This window comes from Lissotriton vulgaris, chromosome 2_1, assembly GCF_964263255.1.
Source record: "Lissotriton vulgaris chromosome 2_1, aLisVul1.2, whole genome shotgun sequence".
Classification (NCBI taxonomy): Eukaryota; Metazoa; Chordata; class Amphibia; order Caudata; family Salamandridae; genus Lissotriton; species Lissotriton vulgaris.
In genome coordinates, this window is record NC_141687.1 from 718,374,679 (window position 1) to 718,397,681 (window position 23,003).

The 23,003-nt window shown below is 46.4% G+C and overlaps 1 protein-coding gene across 1 annotated transcript in view; it reads left to right on the plus strand.

Moving 5' to 3' along the window:
* The window catches only part of NRIP3 (nuclear receptor interacting protein 3), a 274,148-nt gene that overhangs the window by 213,875 nt on the left and 37,270 nt on the right, over nt 1-23,003 (plus strand). Inside the window, exon 5 of the mRNA XM_086955990.1 lies at nt 22,802-22,854. Coding sequence (XP_086812116.1) covers nt 22,802-22,854 — 53 coding nt within the window. The remainder of the gene's footprint in view (nt 1-22,801; nt 22,855-23,003) is intronic.

Genomic DNA, 23,003 nt, shown 5'->3' on the forward strand with positions numbered 1-23,003 from the left:
TCTTTACGAAGCATATATTACAAGGTTGACGGGAACGTAATTGACGGCTACGTTATTTATTTAACTATGTAATTTCGCGTTGAGTTTTCGGGATGCTTCTGGCTGCGGGACGAGGCGGTATTTCTCGGGTCTGCCTTTTGTGTGGCACGGGGTGTCATGCTTAGTGTGCACGAGTGACGGAAGTAGGCTGTCCACGTAGGAGCCTTCTACCGCCACCTACGTGTTCCTCCGCCCCGACGGGACCCCCCCAGCTCCGGAAATACCCGTCTGACCCAGCGGCGAAAATCAGGGGGGCGGCCAGGGCAGTGCTAGGGGGGGTCCCGGCCGGGGGAGTAGGGATCGTGGCACAGTGCTTCAGAGCCTAGTCTCAGTGTCGTCCGTGGGGGTCGAGGGGTCCTGCAAGAGTAGGTAAACCTAGCGTTGGAGTGAGGGGGCTGCTGTATGTTGGGGTGCTGCTTGTGTGCGTTTGAGCCGCTGCCTGCTAAGATTGCGTGCATACTGCTCCTCCTGTGCAGAAGTTAGAACTAGTTGCTGATTGCTAGGGGTGCTGGTGTTTACTTTGGGGGCGCTGCTGTAGGGTATCAGCTGGATAGGCTAGTAGGTGTCTGATTTAATGTCAGTGTGCCACGTCTGGGAGCAGGGCGCGGCTTAGTAGGGGTGACTGCGTAGGGAGGGTGCTACTTAGTTGCAGGGGTGCGGTCCCGGGGGGTATCTTTCTAATCGCGTACCCCCTCCCCGCCATGTTGAAGGTACCCCGGGGGGTGACCCCCGCTCCGGGACAGGTGCTTGTCTCCGCCCAGCCGCAGAAGGTACTGTCCTTCGTGGGCCCAGATCTCTCCAGCCCGCAGCTGAGGCCCGGCACCTACTTCACCCAGATCTACCCACAGCCACCCGCGGGGACGACTTTGGGGGGCTGCCTTTACACCACCCCCAACGGGTCCGAGCTGAAGCCGCTGAGACCCGCCTCCCTGGGGAGGCTGCCGGTAAGAACCCCCGGTCGTAGGGGCGTGATTGAAGATGTGGGGAGGGTATTTATTTTGGGGTGTCTTGTGGGAATTAGGGGTGCAAGCGTGGTGGGCGACAGCCCGGCGCTTCTGTGAGCTTTACCCGCGGGAATGTTGCAAAGTTTTGATACATTCAAGTAAAGGGGGGTTGTGGCACGATGGTCTTTGAAGTGGTGTGCACCAACAAATGACAGCTGCGTATACAGTGATGTGTGGTGCACAGGTGTGACGCCCATTTGCACCCACACAAGCCACAGTCTATGCCCCAGAGTGATTATACTGCTTCCATGTGGGGGTGGGGGGATTCTCACTGTTGCATGGGTGCATGTCTTCAGAAAGGGAGGGGTTGTGCTGTTTTATTGGCACAACGTGTGAAAAGGGCCCAGGGCAGAATATGCCCTTGAATGGAAGACAGCGGGTCACTGGGTTATAATTGCAGGGGCAAAGTTTAAAGGTGTGGCAAGTGTTTTTGCTGTCTACCTAAAGCGGGGGCAGTGTCAAAAGGATGACGATTCTGGAGTGGATGGTAGTGAACGTGCACAACTGGTGTAAGGGCCTACATGTCATACACCGAAAGTTGTACGGAGTAGGTGAAGGAGTCCTTGAGTGGTGACGTGACTTTAGTTGTTCTTTTAGGGTGCCCTGGCCTGCCGCAGCGGCAGATACTGTATTCTGGTGTAGGCGGTGTTAGGGGTCGTTCTTGGTTGTGCTATCAGTTTTTCACGTGATGTGACTGGCATAGTGCTTGACATTATATAGCCTGCCTGGATGTCGTTTTCCTTTCAGATATCTCTTGTGGTGTTACACGCTGAACCCCGTGGATGTGGCCAATAGTTTGGATGTCTGGTCCTGGCTGGAACTTCTGCTCTTGTACAACTTTTTCACTTCCTCTTTGAACAGTGCCTGATCTCGGATTCCTCCTCTGCACTTCCCTTCTGAGTTCTGGAAATTATGACTGCTACTGTAACAAGGTGGCGTTCTGGTGTACTTCATTCTTAGTTTTCTGTGATCTCTAGAGGTGACCCCAAGGGTAACTTCTTTATGTGCTGGGCATGTATTGCAATGCAATTGGTCTCGCATTTGGGACCTTATATGTATTTAGCTCTGGTAGTGACTACGGAAGAGCGTCTCGCGGGCTGAAGCACCAGCATGGACCCACTCGGTGCACTAACCTGTAGCCAGCGAGTACCCGGATGTAGCCTCTGCTGCCGCCGTTTCGTTTGCTGCCCAGGGGAAGAAAATTACCCGGATGGAGCTGCAGCTGTACTGTACAGTTCAGTACAGTAAGCATAGATATAGAAAAGGGACGATAAAGGCATGCATAGGCGCACATTATTCTGCACCTACCCAGACGAGAAAGCCATTTTGGAAGTATAAGTGTTTCATGCACTTGAAAGCAGGAATCGCAGTTATTCACGAAGGCAGCAACTTCCCATCAAAAATGTCTTTATTTTAAATTTGCCTGTATGTAAATTATTTGTAATTATTTTTTCCAGCCTCGTGTAGACATTGCCTGCTTGTGCTCTGCTTGTGCCTCTGTGTGCCCCTGTTGCCTGCTTGTGCCTCTGTGTGCCCCTGTTGCCTGCTTGTGCCTCTGTGTGGCCCTGTTGCCTGCTTGTGCCTCTGTGTGCCCCTGTTGCCTGCTTGTGCCTGTGTGCCCCTGTTGCCTGCTTGTGCCTCTGTGTGCCCCTGTTGCCTGCTTGTGCCTCTGTGTGCCCCTGTTGCCTGCTTGTGCCTCCGTCTGCCCCTGTTGCCTGCTTGTGCCTCCGTCTGCCCCTGTTGCCTGCTTGTGCTGTGTTGGTGTGTGTGGAGGGCTCTGTGTGGCTGTGTGTGTAGGAAGCTTTGTGTGGCTGTGAGTGTGGAGGGCTCTGTGTGGCTGTGTGTGTGGGGGGCTCTGTGTGGCTGTGTGTGCGGGGCTCTGTGTGGGGGTGTGTGTGGGGCCGCTCTGTGTGTGAGAGAGAGAGATTTGTTTAAATACCAGGATAATTGCCGGCAGCAGCACCCTTGCCGTGTAATGCCTTGTACTACATCTGTGTTAGCAGTCGCCTCAGGCTGTTGTTTTTTTTTATGCAGGGGACGGGATTTGATCATGCCCATTACGCCGTATTGCTTTTCAAAGGCAACTGTTGCAGAGCCAAGTGGGCTGTTGAAAATTGTGTTTTCTCCACCTGCCCCTGTTGCCTGCTTGTGCCTCCGTTTTCGTGCCCCTGTTGCCTGCTTGTGCCCCTGTTGCCCGCTTGTGCCTCCTTGTGCCCCTGTTGCCCGCTTGTGCCTCTGTGTGCCCCTGTTGTCTGCTTGTGCCTCTGTGTGCCCCTGTTGCCTGCTTGTGCCTCTGTGGGCCCCTGTTGCCTGCTTGTGCCTCTGTGGGCCCCTGTTGCCTGCTTGTGCCTCTGTGTGCCCCTGTTGCCTGCTTGTGCCTCCGTCTGCCCCTGTTGCCTGCTTGTGCCTCCGTCTGCCCCTGTTGCCTGCTTGTGCTGTGTTGGTGTGTGTGGAGGGCTCTGTGTGGCTGTGTGTGTAGGAAGCTTTGTGTGGCTGTGTGTGTGGAGGGCTCTGTGTGGCTGTGTGTGTGGGGGGCTCTGTGTGGCTGTGTGTGTGGAGGGCTGTGTGTGCGGGGCTCTGTGTGGGGGTGTGTGTGGGGCGGCTCTGTGTGTGTTTGTGTGTGTCATTTGCGATAGATAAAGGTAGTGGCATTGTAAATGACAATGCCATTTATTTATGTTAAAAAAACATAAATAAAAATAATGTCAAGAGCAATGCCAATAGCTCTAACTTTAACAAAGGCAAAACCATTGCATTGTAAATGCTTGTTGCATTTGTCACCCCGAGTGGGATGGGTATGCTCAGACGTGAGACCCAAGCTCTCCACACCACTGGAGTCAAGCTATCCTGGCTGAAGACGGCTGATAGCAAGAAACCGGTCCTAGGATGCTTGATTCCGGTCCAGGAAAGACATGGATTGGCAGTTCGGGCTGGACTGTTCCCATGAGGCACAGGGTCAAGGCTAATTTGCATATGGCCATGTCTGAACTGGGGTGGTATTGAGTGCAAAATAACGATTGATTTAGGCCCAGATCTCTGTACTGGGGTGAATGTATGATATTGTTCTGCATTCTGTCCATCAACTGTTGTTTTTGCATTTGTCACCCCGAGTGGGATGGGTATGCTCAGACGTGAGTCCCATGCTCTTCACACCACTGGAGTCAAGCTATCCTGGCTAAAGACGGCTGATAGCCAGAAACCGGTCCTAGGATGCTTGATTCCGGTCCAGGAAAGACATGGCTTGGCAGTTCGGGCTGGACTGTTCCATGAGGCACAGGGTCAAGGCTGATTTGCATATGGCCATGTCTGAACTGGGGTGGTGTGGAGTGCAAAAAAACAATGGATTTAGGCCCAGATCTCTGTACTGGGGTGAAAGTATGACATTGTTCTGTATTCTGTCCATCAACTGTTGTTTTTGCATTTGTCACCCCGAGTGGGATGGGTATGCTCAGACGTGAGACCCATGCTCTCCACACCACTGGAGTCAAGCTATCCTGGCTGAAGACGGCTGATAGCAAGAAACTGGTCCTAGGATGCTTGATTCCGGTCCAGGAAAGACATGGCTTGGCACTTCGGGCTGGACTGTTCCCATGAGGCACAGGGTCAAGGCTGATTTGCATATGGCCATGTCTGAACTGGCGTGGTGTGGAGTGCAAAAAAACGATGGATTCAGGCCCAGATCTCTGTACTGGGGTGAATGTATGACATTGTTCTGTATTCTGTCCATCAACTGTTGTTTTTGCATTAGTCACCCCAAGTGGGATGGGTATGCTCAGACGTGAGACCCAAGCTCTCCACACCACTGGAGTCAAGCTATCCTGGCTGAAGACGGCTGATAGCAAGAAACCGGTCCTAGGATGCTTGATTCCGGTCCAGGAAAGACATGGATTGGCAGTTCGGGCTGGACTGTTCCCATGAGGCACAGGGTCAAGGCTGATTTGCATATGGCCATGTCTGAACTGGGGTCGTGTGGAGTACAAAGAACAATGGCTTTAGGCCCAGGTCTCTGTACTGGGGTGAATGTATGACATTGTTCTGCATTCTGTCCATCAACTGTTGTATTTGCATTTGTCACCCGAGTGGGATGGTGTACCGACCAGATTTTTGGACCAGATGGAATCCGCTCCTAGGAGCCCCTCTAATCCAGCCGGAACGTAAACAACTCCCTCCTTAGAACGTATTTACAATGAATATAGGCATATGTATAACATCTCGTACCTAAGGATGGGGAAAATAGCAATAAACAAGCATTGGTTCTACAATATCCTATTCACACCTATTAGTCTCGCGGCCACATAAGCCCAGACTAGTCTACCCTGGGGCAGGTCTGATAATGTACCATTTCGCACTTTATCCACTCGACACGCGATCCGGCGCGTCTACACACGTGGGCCTGCAGTCCCAGTGCTCTCCTTTATACCCGATCTGCAATCCAGCAGACCTACACACCCCTCAATCTTGGGTGCTCTCATTTACACACGGCCTACAATCTGGCAGGCCTCTGCACCGTATCCCCCCGGTGCTCTCATTTACACGCGGTCTACAATCCGGCAGACCTACACACCTATCCTTAGGTGCTCTCATTAACGCCATGTACCAACGACGATCACTTTCCTATGAATCCTCAGGGATGAAATCTGTAATTATCTATTCAGGGTAAAACTACGGCAATGGAAATCAGTATAGTTTTCGAATCACAATGTGTGCCTTCTGCTCTTGACATCAACTGTTTTCTGCCTCCCTACTTGTTCAGTCATTCCTTACCTGACCGGGATCCACATCCGTTCACGCAAACAACACCTGACTAGAAGAACTAGATCACAACGATTGAACAAGAATACAAGGCACATGTCGGTTCACCAAAAATGGGGGCATTTATTACAATAAAAGGAATAAACACAATACTACACGATATATATATATATATATCTATACGTATATATGCTGCAAAGAAAAGATAGAGGTTAAGGTGCGCGCTTCGCAAGGGAAGGGGCAGATATCACCTGGTTAATATGAAGTTTGGACTCGGCAGTCATCTAGGTTCTCGTCTCGTCTCTCTCTGTGTCTTGGCTCGTCTCGGGGGTCCACCTCAGCCGTCACAAGTGCACGTCTGCACCGCTAGGCTCAACCTCCTCTGCTTCCCTCCAAGGCACTGGAACCTTGCTCGTTATTAGCTACCGTCTCTCTCTCTCTCTCTCTCTCTCTCTCAGAGAGTCTCAGCTTTTCTCAGACTTCAAAAAGGCGATTGTCTGCCGCAGAAATAATTAATGGCAGAGATGCTAACGGCTAGCTGCCGCCTACGGACTGACTGACTCATTGCCTAACACTTTCACTAATATGGAAGCTGTCCCTTCATGGAAAGTTACGGCCAGTAACCTGCCGCCCACCAAATTCTTGTACCTCCCCGTACCAAGGACACGTTCCCAGCCGGCCGGCCTGAAGTTGTGTCTTCGGAGTGGAGAAAAATACAGTCTTTCGATAAGGGCCAGCCTGAACCGGTTCTCTCCAAGCGAACAACACCTCGAAACTAAAACATTACATTTAACCTAGAAAGCCTCTCCAGCTACCGGGCAGAGGGCAAGATGGAGTCTGTCCCGTTTAAGGCCTGCAAGGCCCAAAATATGAATGACTCCATAGAGAATGTACTAATACTCTTACAAAAGGACGGATCATCACTAATACTTATATATCTATCCCCTAGCTTTAGCTTATAAGCCCTGATCTAAGGAAAAGGGTACGAAAATGCACTACTGTGCCTTATGAATAGGTCCTACTTATAGTCCTAATCCCTATACTATAAGGGTAATAGGCTGGAGTCATCCTCCATCATCCTCCTTCTAAAAAGGGTCGGAAAAGTCTGTTATTACAGATGGGTATGATTAGACGTGAGTACCATGCTCTCCACAACACTGGAGTCAAGCTATCCTGGCTGAAGATGGCTGATAGCCAGAAACCAGTCCTAGGATGCTTGATTCCAGTCCAGGAAAGACATGGCTTGGCAGTTCGGGCTGGACTGTTCCCATGAGACACAGGGTCAATACTGATTTGCATATGGCCATGTCTGAACTGGGTTGGTGTGGAGTGCAAAAAAACCATGGATTTAGGCCCAGATCTCTGTACCAGGGTGAATGTATGACATTGTCTTGTACTCTGTTCATCAACTGTTGTTTTTGCATTTGTCACCCCGAGTGGAATGGGTATGCTCAGACGTGAGTCCCATGCTCTCCACACCACTGGAGTCAAGCTATCTTGGCTGAAGACAGCTGATAGCCAGAAACCAGTGCTAGGATGCTTGATTCCGGTCCAGGAAAGACATGTCTTGGCAGTTCGGGCTGGACTGTTCCCATGAGGCACAGGGTCAAGGCTGATTTGCATATGGCCATATCTGAACTGGGGTGGTTTGGAGTGCAAAAAACAATGGCTTTAGGCCCAGGTTTCTGTACTGGGGTGAATGTATGACATTGTTCTGCATTCTGTCCATCAACTTGTTTTTGCATTTGTCACCCCAAGTTGGATGGGTATGCTCAGACGTGAGTCCCATGCTCTCCACACCACTGGAGTCAAGCTATCCTGGCTGAAGACAGCTGATAGCCAGAAACCGGTCCTAGGATCCTTGATTCCGGTCCAGGAAAGACATGGCTTGGCTGTTCGGGCTGGACTGTTCCCATGAGGCACAGGGTCAAGGCTGATTTGCATATGGCCATGTCTGAACTGGGGTGGTGTGGAGTGCAAAATAATGATGGATTTAGGCCCAGATCCCTGTACTGGGGTGAATGTAAGACATTGTTCTGCATTCTGTCCATCAACTTTTGTTTTTGATTTGTCACCCCGAGTGGGATGGGTATGCTCAGACGTGAGTCCCATGCTCTCCGCACCACTGGGGTCAAGCTATCCTGGCTGAAGACGGCTGATAGCCAGAAACCGGCCCTAGGATGCTTGATTCCGGTCCAGGAAAGACATGGCTTGGCAGTTCGGGCTGGACTGTTCCCATGAGGCACAGGGTCAAGGCTGATTTGCATATGGCCATGCCGGAACTGGGGTGGTGTGGTGTGCAAAAAAACGATGGATTTAGGCCCAGATCTCTGTACTGGGGTGAATGTGTGACATTGTTCTGCATTTCGTCCATCAACTGTTGTTTTTGCATTTGTCACCCCGAGTGGGATGGGTATGCTCAGACGTGAGTCCCATGCTCTCCCCATCATTGGAGTCAAGCTATCCTGGCTGAAGATGGCTGATAGCCAGAAACCGGACCTAGGATGCTTGATACCGGTCCAGGAAAGACATGGCTTGGCAGTTCGGGCTGGACTGTTCCCATGAGGCACAGGGTTAAGGCAGATTTGCATATGGCCATGTCTGAACTAGGGTGGCGTGGAGTGCAAAAAAACGATGGGTTTAAGGCCAGATCTCTGTACTGGGGTGAATGTATGACATTGTTCTGCATTCTGTCCATCAAATGTTTTTTTTGCATTTGTCACCCCGAGTGAGATGGGTATGCTCAGACGTGATTCCCATGCTCTCGACACCACTGGAGTCAAGCTATTCTGGCTGAAAACGGCTGATAGCCAGAAACCGGTCCTAGGATGCTTGATTCCAGGCCAGGAAAGACATGGCTTAGCAGTTCGGGCTGGACTGTTCCCATGAGGCACTGGGTCAAGGCTGATTTGCATATGGCCATGTCTGAACTGGGGTGGTGTGGAGTGCAAAAAAACGATAGATTCAGGCCCAGATCTCTGTACTGGGGTGAATGTATGACATTGTTCTGCATTCTGGCCATCAACTGTTGTTTTTGAGCTAAATATCTGAAGCATTTGTTATTGGTTTTACTTTTTATTGCGGATTGCATGCATTTCTCAATGGGGAGATGATGTAACGTTACGACCTGAGCTGCCAACTTTGGAAGTGGGGAATCAGGTTCCAGTCTTGGCGTTGGGTAAACATCCTGTAATTTTGGCCAAATAATCTCCTCATGCCCCAAGAACAACAAAAAATAAATATGACCTTGTTTCTTATTACTGTCTCTATGGGTTTACAAAAAGCGATACACCAACAGTTTCAATAACAAAAATATTCATACAGCTAATTATGCAGTTAGTAATATGGAATTTGTACAGTTCTGACCAAACGTCCAATAAAGTATTACCATTTCTTTTATGAATATTTGCATATATATGTGTATATATATAGATCTTTGTTTACACTGTGTATATATATGTAATTGCATTTGCACTTTATTTGATACAGTATCCACCGTTACAACATGACGTCAACCCAGGGATTATCCCGAGATGTGTTTGAAATTCACAGTCTGTTGTCTGTATCTATGAGTGGGTGCATCATGTGACCATAAACCTACCAATTGGAATGTATTCCCACTTAGCACTAGCACTTTAAAAATTGCCTTTTTCCCAGCGTGCGTCATGTGATCAAGGCCTCTGTGTAGGCCGAAACGTCATGCTGTGTGCCGCTTCCTCGAAGGTACAATAAAGAAAAGATTACTCACTGCACCTGAGGTCTCCTTCCTTCTTCCTGCGCAGCGGTCTCCAGCATTTGGGCTCCGGGCGAAAGGCAGCTGAGGATTGTTTCATATTGCCAGACCGGCAGTGTGCTTCGCCGGTATTTGGATGACCCCTCCCCTTGCTCGGGCGGAACTACAGGAAGCCGAGACCTCTGCTGACCCGGAAGTCGTTTGTCTCTCCCGGTAGGGAGTAATTGTTCCTGCCCCCGGTTACTGCCAACGCTGCGCTACTAGTGAACCCGACGCGGAGCCTGCCGAGCGTTCTGCTTTGGTTGAGATTCTTCGGCTGGGACCAGCGAAGTGGCGCAGAGAAGAAAACACCGGTAAGGAGAGAGTGTGCGCTACTGTACGGCGGCTTGCATTTCGCAGCGATCGCCAAAACAGCTGTGAGTGCGCATCACGCGCAATAATTACTAAGAGGAAGCGGCATGTCGGCAGACGCACTGAAAGCGAGGGAACAGGCAGCGCTTAATGCGTTTTATGACTCCCCGGCCGGGGGGTCAGCGGAACCATCCAGCTCAAGTGCACCAGCAGTCGAAGTTGTTAGCGTTCGTGAACATTTTAAAAAACTGGAGAAGTTGATGAAAAGGGAACTCTCCAAGTGGTGGGAGCACCGTTCACTGAGTCGCTACCTGGAGGTGAATAGGATACCACGTGGCCTGCGGTCATGTTGGCCCCAAGCTATGAGGATCTAGATCCGGAAATGCTCCGTGAATGGGCTGATTGCAACTTAGAATCATCACGCAAACTAGTCCAAATACTGGTCCCGCTACGCGGAGAGTGACCGGGTAAAAACACAGGCAAAGATTGAGGAGCTTAACCTGGTCATTGAAGCAGCCAGTATAGACTGTCCTAATGAATGCAACAAACTCAGAGGTGACATGATGGCAAGGATTCAGAAGGAAGAAGAATCCATCAGCAAAAGGAAAGCCTGGAAATTCCAACGCGACAAGGCTGATTATGCTGAAGGTCGCATTTTCACCTTTGCGAAAAAATATGATGCCATCAAAGCCTCACGGGGCCAAAAAATTGCAACTACCGCGGATCATTCAAACAAGGCTCAGGGAACAGCACTGCAAGATGATTCATCGGAGTCCAATCTGAGTTCAAGCGTGAACAGCGACTCAGACTCCAACTCTGCTCAATCAGGAAGGCGATTGGGGTTTACAAAGCTCACGCCAGCAGAGGAGTTGGACTGTGTGAGGAAAGACTGGCGAGGGACCCTACGCCCGAGAACGCAGTCGCGCTCAGGAACAAAAAACTCAACGCAAAACGCTACCAACGTCGCAAGGCCAGATCCAGAGCAAGAGCCAAATCAGCAGAAGAGGAAGAAAAAAAGTGCAAAAAGATGGAACAGGAAGTGAACTTATTATCTGGAGCGAAGGACGTTGCCCCCTCCATTGTCAACTTGACTGACATGGTCCTGTCCGAGTCTGAGACTAACATCCTGTCTAAAGGTCTTACATTTTGTCCTCCTTGCGATCTGAATTATGCGGACACAAGAATTGATCTTTATAGATTTGTCCGCAAAATAAAGCTACAGAAACATTTTGCTGGAGGAAAAACCCGCAGCAGCGTCACAAGGGTTGAAGCTGGAGAAGATGGATTGCAGGCCCGTGATTTGCCAGGCTTGGAAGCCCTTGAGTCTCTCAGATCGGAGCAGTCATCTTCACAAGCTACATCTGGAGGTGAGCCGAGTAGGGTGGGGGGACTCACGTCCTTTAAACCGCGCTCAACGTTCACACCTGTTATGATCTATGATAATCTTGACATTTTTCACGATGCAGTGGTCAAAGACATTAAGTCACTACACTCCAAAGTGCTCAACTCTAAACGGAAAAGATTTTCACAAAATGATCAGTACATGCGTCTTATCCAAAAAATTCAGGCCAATGAAAATGTCATTGTCAGACAGGCTGACAAGGGAGGGAACATAGTTTTGTGGCCACGAAAACTATATCTTGAAGAAGCTCTCTCCCAACTGAATGATCTGAACTGTTATAGACACAGCGACATTTCATTGGTCAAAAAAGCTCAGGAAGACTTCCATTCCTTGCTCATGGGGTGGAGATCTTTTGGCCTACTGAGCATGGACGAGCTGAAATATCTTAAGAATAACCATCCAGTCATGCCAGTCCTATACCTAATCCCTAAGATCCACAAAAATCCAAACAAGCCCCCGGGAAGACCAATAATTGCAGCATGTGGGGGCTTGTTAGAGAAGGCAACTATATATGTGGACTCTTTCTTGCAGGAATTTGTTCAGGAGTTACCATCTTATGTGCAAGATTCCAATGATTTTGTAAGAAAGACACAGGATATAGAGTGGGGTATGGATCTGTGGCTCATCACACTAGACGTCACGTCTTTATATACGAGCATTAATCATCAAGACGGACTCAGAGCCATAGAATTCTACCTAGGACTGAGACCTATTATCATGGCTGACCACAACCGCATGTTACTGTCAATGATCTCATTTTGTTTACACCATCATTTTTTCATGTTCAACAATAGATATTACCAGCAGGTCAGGGGTGTGGCTATGGGGGCCTGTTTCTCTCCCAGTTATGCCTGTCTTCACATGGGCTACTGGGAGAGGCAGGTTCTCCATGGCACGCACGCTGACATTTCCAGACAATCTATTGTTAGGTGGTATCGTTATATAGACGATGTGTTCCTAGTCTGGAAGGGCACTCGCCAGGAGGCTGAACACTTTGTTGACCTCATCAACAAGAATGATTACAATCTGCACTTTACCTCTAACATCAGCAGGGATCAGGTGCACTTTCTAGACATGACAGTTACACCAGGAGCAACAAGTCTAGAAACGAGGCTATACCGCAAGGAGACGGCAGGAAACACGATCCTCCATGCCAGTAGCCATCACCCTGCTCACCTTATACGCAGCATTCCATATGGTGAAATGCTGCGTATAAGACGATTAAGCAGCACAGAAGCCCAGTGCCAACTGGCTCAGCAAGCCAGTAGGTCCAGATTCTTGGCTAGGGGGTATCAGGCTGCAATAGTGGACAAAGCCATAGCCAAAGCTAATGCTATCCCACGCAGCCAGGCTCTTGAGCCTAAGGTCCACAAAAAGTCCACTACCACTAATGATCAACCAGTCAGATTGATTTGGGCCTTTAACAGGCAACAGGCCGCACTGGGGAAAATAATTTCCAAACATTGGAATCTAGTGAAATGTGACCCAGTGATAGGGGATAGAATACCTAGTACCCCATCCATCACATACAGGAGAGCGTATTCTATGCAGAATGCCCTAGTTAAATCTAGCCCAGAAGTTCTGACCAGCAAAAATTGGTTAGGGAAAAGTAGGGGCTTTAGGAAGTGTTCATCCTGCAAGGCTTGCCAGCATGGATTGAATAAAACAGAGTATGCTATCCCATTCACTTCTGAGGCACGCAAGATAAAACAACAACTTACGTGTAAGAGTGAATATGTGGTGTATGTGCTGGAGTGTCCGTGTGCCCTCCGCTATGTTGGTAGCACCAAATTGCAGGTGCACAAGAGGATACTCCAGCACATTAGGGCCATCAATACTAGTGATCCATCATATCCGGTGGCCCGTCATTTCAAGGAACACCACAATAATGACAGTTCCCTGTTGCGCTATTACGCTATCGACTGTGTTGGTCCTCTTAGGAGAGGAGGAGATAGGGACGGGGCCCTGAGAAAGCTGGAAACCAGGTATATACTGGAAATGGACTGTCGAGCTCCGGGGGGATTGAATTCCACCGAAGATTTTTACACGTGTTTATGATAATTCTACACTGCCGTGTACTGTCATTAGCTTCCCCTGTTGAGCAGTCTGTTGCTTCTGAATAGATAATAGTGGTGTTCTTGTCTGTCTTCTTATTGAGATTAGTGTCGTCAACACTGTACAGATCAGAGGGTTGGATGGTTCTAAAGTGGGGTGCAGCCTAGGCTTAGGTTGCACTAAGATGTACTAAGAGCTTCTTTCACTTTTATAAGAACTAATCAGCATGCTCTACTGAGAAAGAGTAGGAGAAAACAATGTCACAGAGTCACAAAAAATCTTGAAAAAATATTCACATAAAAAAGTGCACATGTTTATCTTCTTGTTACTCACTATTCACTAAGGTACATCCGGTTCTAGGTATTGGTCTGTTCAGGCAATTTATGAGCATAGTGGATGGTAGCGGGGCAGAGGCTGCGATGGTTTCCCCTCTCTTTTTTCGGGGGGGGTCAACATCTCCTCTGCCCGTGATCTTTCCAGCTCAGCGTATGTGTAAACAAATTTGTGCATTTATAATGGGATGCTGCGATCTGGGTATTAGAGCGAAAACATTTACGCTATAATATTATTCTCGCATACTATAGATCTCATCCCGAATGAACGGTGTTGTGCTCATCTATATATTTATTTACAATGCACTGTACAGTCATGGTTTTAACATATATATTTATATATTTATGATATAGGATTCATTAATTTATATATATTTTCTTGTATGTATTAACTTATTAATCAGGTGTTATACATGACTTTTTGTACAGGGTATATATTGTATATGGTATATATGTGTTAAGTATGATCTTCTTGAAGCACATTGCACTTTGCACATCGTTTGGGATTTGCACAATTGGATTCATCCAGTGATCTTTGTTTACACTGTGTATATATATGTAATTGCATTTGCACTTTATTTGATACAGTATCCACCGTTACAACATGACGTCAACCCAGGGATTATCCCGAGATGTGTTTGAAATTCACAGTCTGTTGTCTGTATCTATGAGTGGGTGCATCATGTGACCATAAACCTACCAATTGGAATGTATTCCCACTTAGCACTAGCACTTTAAAAATTGCCTTTTTCCCAGCGTGCGTCATGTGATCAAGGCCTCTGTGTAGGCCGAAACGTCATGCTGTGTGCCGCTTCCTCGAAGGTACAATAAAGAAAAGATTACTCACTGCACCTGAGGTCTCCTTCCTTCTTCCTGCGCAGCGGTCTCCAGCATTTGGGCTCCGGGCGAAAGGCAGCTGAGGATTGATATATATATATATATATATATATATATATATATATATATATATATATATATATATATATATATATATATATATATATATATATATATATATATATATATATATATATATATATATATATATATATATATATATATATATATATATATATATATATATATATATATATATATATATATATATATATATATATATATATATATATATATATATATATATATATATATATATATATATATATATATATATATATATATATATATATATATATATATATATATATATATATATATATATATATATATATATATATATATATATATATATATATATATATATATATATATATATATATATATATATATATATATATATATCCATTTTTCTGTTTCCATACCAACCATCTGTAACTATCCTACCCATGCATCACCTAACATCTTTTCATTCATCCAATCACCCAGACATCCATCCCTGTACTCAGAAAGTTACTATCCGTCCATTCAGGAATTCCTTCAAACATCTATCATTCCCCCAAACCAGCCATCTTAAACTACACCTCTCCTTTTTAAATGCTCACATTATTTGGATGGCAATCACAAAATGTCACTACACACCATATACCAATTGCTCTAACTTTCAGAAATGCGAGACCCTGTGCGTTGGAAATGCTTGTTCCAAGTGCACTTGCTTTTTTGTGGAACTGTGTGCATACATCGATTGACTGCACAAATGCTTGAAATCCCAATTTAATATTACCCAAAGGCCAGAGCAAGCAAGGTCACTTGAATATGCTTTGAGTGCCGGTGAGCTAGCGCTCATAGTAGTACAAGAGCTCTAGATCTAGATGTAGGTGCTGAATTCTTATGCGCTCCAACTAGTATGTGTGCATACTCTAAACTTGGATATGGATGCTCCTTGCTGGTGCGCTTGTGCTCCTAGAAGTATGGGTGCCCTTGCACTGAAATTGCATGTGGGGTGCTCAATGCCAGTGTGCTAGCCCATGAATTAGTGCTCCAAGTAGTATGAGAGCTCTAATATTGCATGTGCATGTGAGTGCTCAGAGACTATGCTAATGATCCCAGTTGTATGAATGCTTTGACTTGGATGTGAGGGTTCAGTACCTGCGTCAGTGCTTATAGTAGTATGAGTGCTCTGAACTTGGATGTGCATGCTCATTGTCTGTCCGCTAGTGCTCCTGGCAGTATGGATGCTCTGACCGTGGATGTGAGAGGACAGTGCGAGTCCTAGTAGTATGGATGCTCTGAACTTGGATGTAGGCGGACAGTGCGAGTCCTGGCAGTATGGATGCTCTCAACTTGGATGTGGGTGGACAGTGCGAGTCCTAGCAGTATGGATGCTCTGAACTTGGATGTAGGTGGACAGTGTGAGTTCTGGTAGTATGGATGCTCTCAACTTGGATGTGGGTGGACAGAGCGAGTCTTAGTAGTATGGATGCTCTGAACTTGGATGTAGGTGGACAGTGCGAGTCCTTGCAGTATGGATGCTCTCAACTTGGATGTCGGTGTACAGTGTGAGTCCTAGTGGTATGAATGCTCTGAACTTGGATGTAGGTGGACAGTGCGAGTCCTGGCAGTATGGATGCTCTCAATGTGGATGTGGGTGGACAGTGCGAGTCCTAGCAGTATGGATGCTCTGAACTTGGATATACTTGGACAGTGCGAGTCCTAGCAGTGTAGATGCTCTGAACTTGGATGAAGGTGGATAGTGTGAGTCCTAGTAGTATGGATGCTCTGAACTTGGATGTAGGTTGGACAGTGCGAGTCCTAATAGTATGGATGCTCTGAACCTGGATGTAGGTGGACAGTGCAAGTCCTAGTACTGTGGATGCTCTGAACTTGGATGTAGGTTGGACAGTGCGAGTCCTTGCAGTATGGATGCTCTCAACTTGGATGTCGGTGTACAGTGTGAGTCCTAGTGGTATGGATGCTCTGAACTTGGATGTAGGTGGACAGTGTGAGTTCTGGTAGTATGGATGCTCTCAACTTGGATGTGGGTGGACAGAGCGAGTCTTAGTAGTATGGATGCTCTGAACTTGGATGTAGGTGGACAGTGCGAGTCCTTGCAGTATGGATGCTCTCAACTTGGATGTCGGTGTACAGTGTGAGTCCTAGTGGTATGAATGCTCTGAACTTGGATGTAGGTGGACAGTGCGAGTCCTGGCAGTATGGATGCTCTCAATGTGGATGTGGGTGGACAGTGCGAGTCCTAGCAGTGTGGATGCTCTGAACTTGGATGAAGGTGGATAGTGTGAGTCCTAGTAGTGTGGATGCTCTGAACTTGGATGTAGGTTGGACAGTGCGAGTCCTAATAGTATGGATGCTCTGAACTTGGATGTAGGTGGACAGTGCGAGTCCTAGTACTGTGGATGCTCTGAACTTGGATGTAGGTTGGACAGTGCAAGTCCTAATAGTATGGATGCTCTGAACTTGCATGTGGGTGAACAGTGAGAGTCCTAGTAGTGTGGATGCGCTGAACTTGCATGTGGGTGGACCGTGTGAGTTCTAGTAGTATGGATGCCATGAACTTGGATGTAGGTGGACAGTGCAAGTCCAAGTAGTATGGATGCTCTGAACTTGAATGTGGGTGGGCAGTGCGAGTCCTAGTAGTATGGATGCTCTGAGCTTGGATGTGTGTGGACAGTGGGAGTGCGCTAGCCATTCTAGAAGTATGGATTCTCTGAGCTTGGATGTAGGTGGACAGTGGGAGTGCTTTAGCCCTCCCAGTAGTATGGATGTTCTAAACTTTGATGTAGGTGGACAGTGCGAGTCCTAGCAGTATGGATGCTCTGAACTTGGATGTGGGTGGACAGTGAGAGTCCTAGTAGTATGGATGCTCAGCACTTGGAGGTAGGTGGACAGTGCAAGTCCTAGTAGTATGGATGCTCTGAACTTGGATGTGGGTGGACAGTGGGAGTGCGCTGGCATTCCTAGTAGTATGGATGCTCTGTTGGATGTGGGTGGACAGTGCCAATGCGATAGTGTTCCAAGTACTAAGCATGTGGCAGTTGACAGACAGACAGAAAGGCAGAGAGGAACCTGACCAAAAGCTACAGGAGAGGAAGCGAGAGAGAGGGAAGCAGAGCTAAAAGTAGCATTCCCAGAACCCCTAAAATATGAGCAGTGCTTAATTTGAGCCAATGGTTGCAGGTGGGGACCACCAACACTTATTTTTGGGGACCAGCACTTATTTTTCCCCATCAAATTGTGACCCAGAACAAAAGAGAAAAACACAAAAGGGGGAAAGAAGGCTGAAAGGAAAGATGGAAAAATAGTGATTACGCTAAATTTAGTCCTTGCCTTCCCTAATAAATTCAGCACAGATGGTCTTTTATTTGCCTGCCGAAAGTGGTTGAGGGGAGTAAACAATTCAAAATTCTACTTACAAATTGTCATGTTTAAAAGACCACAGACTCCGAATTCGAGTTTCTGGATTTTATTGTAAGGCCAAAAATAATTGAATATAAACGCACCTTAAAATCAGAGAATATAGGTATGTAAAAAGCAATACAGAGCCGAATCTACGTATTTAATTAATTTGGCATAGAAGGCATAATGTGATGAACTTCAAAATAAAAATACAACCCAGAATTGAAGCTGACTCCAAATCCTTTTTCATGAGGAAGAAAAACAAAGGTTATCTTTTTCTACACTGCTCTCTCTGAGGGTCCTGTCTATTTCCCTAATATCATACCCCAAAGGTGTCAGCACGTGTTGACTTCTTAAGAAGTACTCACGTCAAATGGGTCTGATAGCTCAAGGCTTTGGAGCTCATTCTGAGATGCTCCTTCTCCGACGAAAAATGCAGAAGTCTACTTTCTTACTGTCCCTGCACATCATACAAAAAGACAAAGTTCGCCCCCCAAATGTATCATATGATGAACTGTTCACTTGTAATATTCCCCAGTAGATTTCTATAGACGTTTGAATTAAGTTCTTCTTGTCTTCTAGTGGCCTTGAGGTTCAGATAAGCCAGGCACGGAAGGCATCCTCCCTTCTCGCCTTTCAGACTTCTTCAAAGACATTCCAGGTATCTCCTTTAACTAAGAATAACGAGGACGAATTCCTGCATCTGCAGGATGAGAACATTCTTTCCTGGCACACAAAAGGATTCATTTAATTCTTGAGCAAACAATGATTCTAAACCAACAACAACCTGCAGTTCTGGGCCTACAGTGCAGGCAACTTAAAAGACACACAGTTACATTATATGGTTATAATGTCATCTTGCACATTATGCATACAGGAATTATAATGGTCTCTAATACTTGTAAAATCCTACTTGAATGTGTACACTACATTTTAATACTTATATAGCGTGAATAAATGCATCTTAATAAGCATAAAACACTGCAAACGATAAAAATATATGTGAGTGAGTTTAAACCATGAGTATAATGTACCCATGCAATTTAGAGTGCAGTAAGCGCTCTATCAATAGTGACAGAGAAAACAGAGATGACAAGTGACGTGCCAGAGTGAGATAGAGGAGACAGGATTGTCGGATGATGGATGAAGGGGATTCAAGAGTAGGCAGCCCTAGTAATCAGCTTCCCAATCCTTCTACAGAGTGGGCAGCAGCTTCTGAGCAAAAGTGTGGGCCTGGCACACATAATTTTACAAATTAAGTACTGACTATGAAGGTTACAGCAAGGTTCGGACTCTTGGTCAGATTTACTAACATTTTCCGTTGTGGGTACGCCTCTTTCTCAGCAAAGCCACAACGCAAAATGTATTTTAGGATTCACAAAGCCAGGTGTGAAGTCACGATGACTGCTGTCAGAGCCATCAGACAGTGTGAAATGCATGCAAAGGAGAAGAATTAAAATGATGCTATGTCAACAATGAAAACTAGAACTAGCTCTGAATGTTTTTTTGAAACGAGGTGTCGTTAGTAGAAACTAGAGAATTATGGCAGCATAGTACGTTCTTTCACACCTATAGTTAATCACACAAAACCAAAATTCTATCTGCACGCTACCACGCATTATCATCAACAATCATAGCTAGTTTAAACATGATTTTCAATTAATTGCATTAAATATGTTTTTGCAACATATTTATATGTTGCAAAAACATATTTAGTAATATGTTTAACTTGGCACTTATTTATTTGGGCTACATATCTGCAACCACACTTAGTCATATGAGGGGAAGGGTAATAGTATGATTATGTATTATAAAGAATGAAATACATTCGACTGATATTAAAAAGATAATGCCTTCTCAGAATTACATAGCATTATGAAGCAATCCAACCTTTGGCCATTTTCCTCTCTATGGTCAATAAACTAATCTGTGACTCATAATAACTAGGGTACTTTATCCCATATGTATTCAGTTAGAAAGTTGTAGTGTTTGGATCTAAAACTTAAAAAACTATTATATAATCAGTTCTGATTAGCGACACCGCTATGTCTCGTCCCAGCGCACAGTGCAAGATCTCACACATATCACAGATAACATGTCTGATAATATTATTGATGACATTACTATGGATTCAAAAATGTTTGTCTGTGTACATACTGTTATTTATAGATGCTGTATAGTTATGTGTTGTTTTTAGAGACATCAAAGATTGCTTACATTTAATCCCCTTGTGCACATGACTCGCTGGGCATGGCCTTTAGTCATAGGTGGCATGGGCTCGGCCTGGCCTTATGCCCAGCATCAGTATCATTATAACCAGGGTGAATGACCTTTGGCTATAGGTACATGTGGTATTTTGAAGTGCCAGGATTATGACTAGGCCCTGCACCCAGCAGGTGCGTGGGTTTAGGCTCCATCCCCAAAGAGCAAAATAGATCCTTATACCTGCATACATTTCCCTTTAATGTAAAAGTGGGTTCTGGGGCAATTAGGATTTCTGATTTCATTACCGTTTCACTTCCATTCTAATGCCTGCTCAAATTGATATAGGTTTGTTTAATATGATGTGATTTGTATGAACGTTTTTCTTTATTGGTGCAGTTGCACTCCCTTGGCCATAGACAGTGATTTAATTGATGAGGCCAAGATAAAATGAGATGTCATCAGTAATCTCATTAACGAGACCATATTTGATACTATCTGTGACGTCATGTGTGGTCCTGAGCAGTGCATTGTATTGCTATTTGCTAACCAGAAATTAAAGTTCAATCCAAATTCAAATTTCAATTTATTTGTAGGTTTCAGTTTGAATCCTTAACATTGCTTCAGACGAAGTTCTGTAAGGAAATTTTAATGATTGCAATGCTTTTTTGTGTGTACTCAAACATAACTCTCCTTGACGAGTAGATTTCTGGGGGTTTGGGATGATATAAAATATTCCCTTGACAAAATAAATGAATGTCTGCACGAGCTTCAGCCCTTTGTGGACATGACACACTGTGCACAGCCTTTGTACAGCAAATGTTGAGCCAAGCTCTGTACCAAGCCCTCATTCTACTAAAACCAGCTTTGCACACCCTTTGGCCAAGTGCAGAGCCCTGTGGGCACCGACTAGTGACTATAGACAGGCCATGCATGTGACCCTGCTGCACATGCCTTAGGACATCCATAGTGACATGCAAGCTCTAGTCTGCAGCCAGGCCTTCACCAGACTCCGCCACTCTTGAACCACCAGCGCATACACCTTGGCCGTGTGGTACAGGCTAGAAGGCATGGCCTAGGGCTGACAGCCAGGCCTTCCAGCATCTGCCACTCTAAAAAACCACCAGCGCATACACCTTGGCCATGTGGTACAGACTAGAAGGCATGGCCTACGGCTGACGGCCAGGCCTTCCAGCATCTGCCACTCTTGAACCACCAGCACATACACCTTGGCCATGTGGTACAGACTAGAAGGCATGGCCTAGGGCTGACGGCCAGGCCTTCCAGCATCTGCCACTCTTGAACCACCAGTGCATACACCTTGGCCATGTGGTACAGACTAGAATGCATGGCCTAGGGCTGACGGCCAGGCCTTCCAGCATCTGCCACTCTTGAACCACCAGTGCATACACCTTGGCCATGTGGTACAGACTAGAATGCATGGCCTAGGGCTGACGGCCAGGCCTTCCAGCATCTGCCACTCTTGAACCACCAGCGCATACACCTTGGCCATGTGGTACAGACTAGAAGGCATGGCCTAGGGCTGACAGCCAGGCCATCCAGCATCTGCCACTCTTGAACCACCAGTGCATACACCTTGGCCATGTGGTACAGACTAGAAGGCATGGCCTAGGGCTGACGGCCAGGCCTTCCAGCATCTGCCACTCTTGAACCACCAGCGCATACACCTTGGCCATGTGGTACAGACTAGAAGGCATGGCCTAGGGCTGACGGCCAGGGCTTCCAGCATCTGCCACTCTTGAACCACCAGCGCATACACCATGGCCATGTGGTACAGACTAGAAGGCATGGCCTAGGGCTGACGGCCAGGGCTTCCAGCATCTGCCACTCTTGAACCACCAGCGCATACACCTTGGCCATGTGGTACAGACTAGAAGGCATGGCCTAGGGCTGACGGCCAGGGCTTCCAGCATCTGCCACTCTTGAACCACCAGCGCATACACCTTGGCCATGTGGTACAGACTAGAAGGCATGGCCTACGGCTGACTGCCAGGCCTTCCGCCCAACCTCTGGCCCTTCTTGGGTCACTGGATGGCTGCAGGATTGGGCTCAGGGTCACGCCCTGCGTGAAGAGCAAGTTGTGCATGGCTGAGTCCAAGCACTGATGGCCGGCTGGGAAAATTCGCTACATACACTGTTAAAGTTATGTCATAATACTCAGAAGACTAAAATTAATTGTTACATTTCTTAGAACTTGACTTAAACATGTCAGTTGAAGAAAAGGTAGAGTTACAATTTTCATTCTAAAAATCACGGAAATTCTCCACTGCTCATGACCTTGCGAATGATGTGGCCCAATAAAAGTTATTTGAGAGAAATGTGTTCATAATTATGGATTCACCCATTTATTACTACTTCGCAAAGGTCAATATCTACCTAACTACGACTTCTTAAATATGTCATGTTTCAAGCACTTTACAGATGAAAAGCAGGGCTATTCTCTCAAGACACAGTTCATGCCATTTTGCTGCAGCATTGAATAGATTTACACTGTGTTCTGCTGAAATATCTTTGTTTATAACTCTGAGGCATATGGACGTTAGTCGACTTCTAAGAAATAAAATGTCATAGGTTAATCTTGCTTGTATGTTCTTTTTAGATGACAATGAAAAAAACATATCCTTGGGCCTTCAACTCCTGCGGTCTCTAAAGGTATGGTAAGATTATTCCTTACTTGGTACACCTGTCAATAGTGTGTGCATCCTTGCGGCTCTGACATTAAACGTGTTCTCTGCATGCGAGGGCCAAGGCCAGTGAAAGAAAGGCACATAACGGTATTTTCGCCACAGGTGGGAACTACT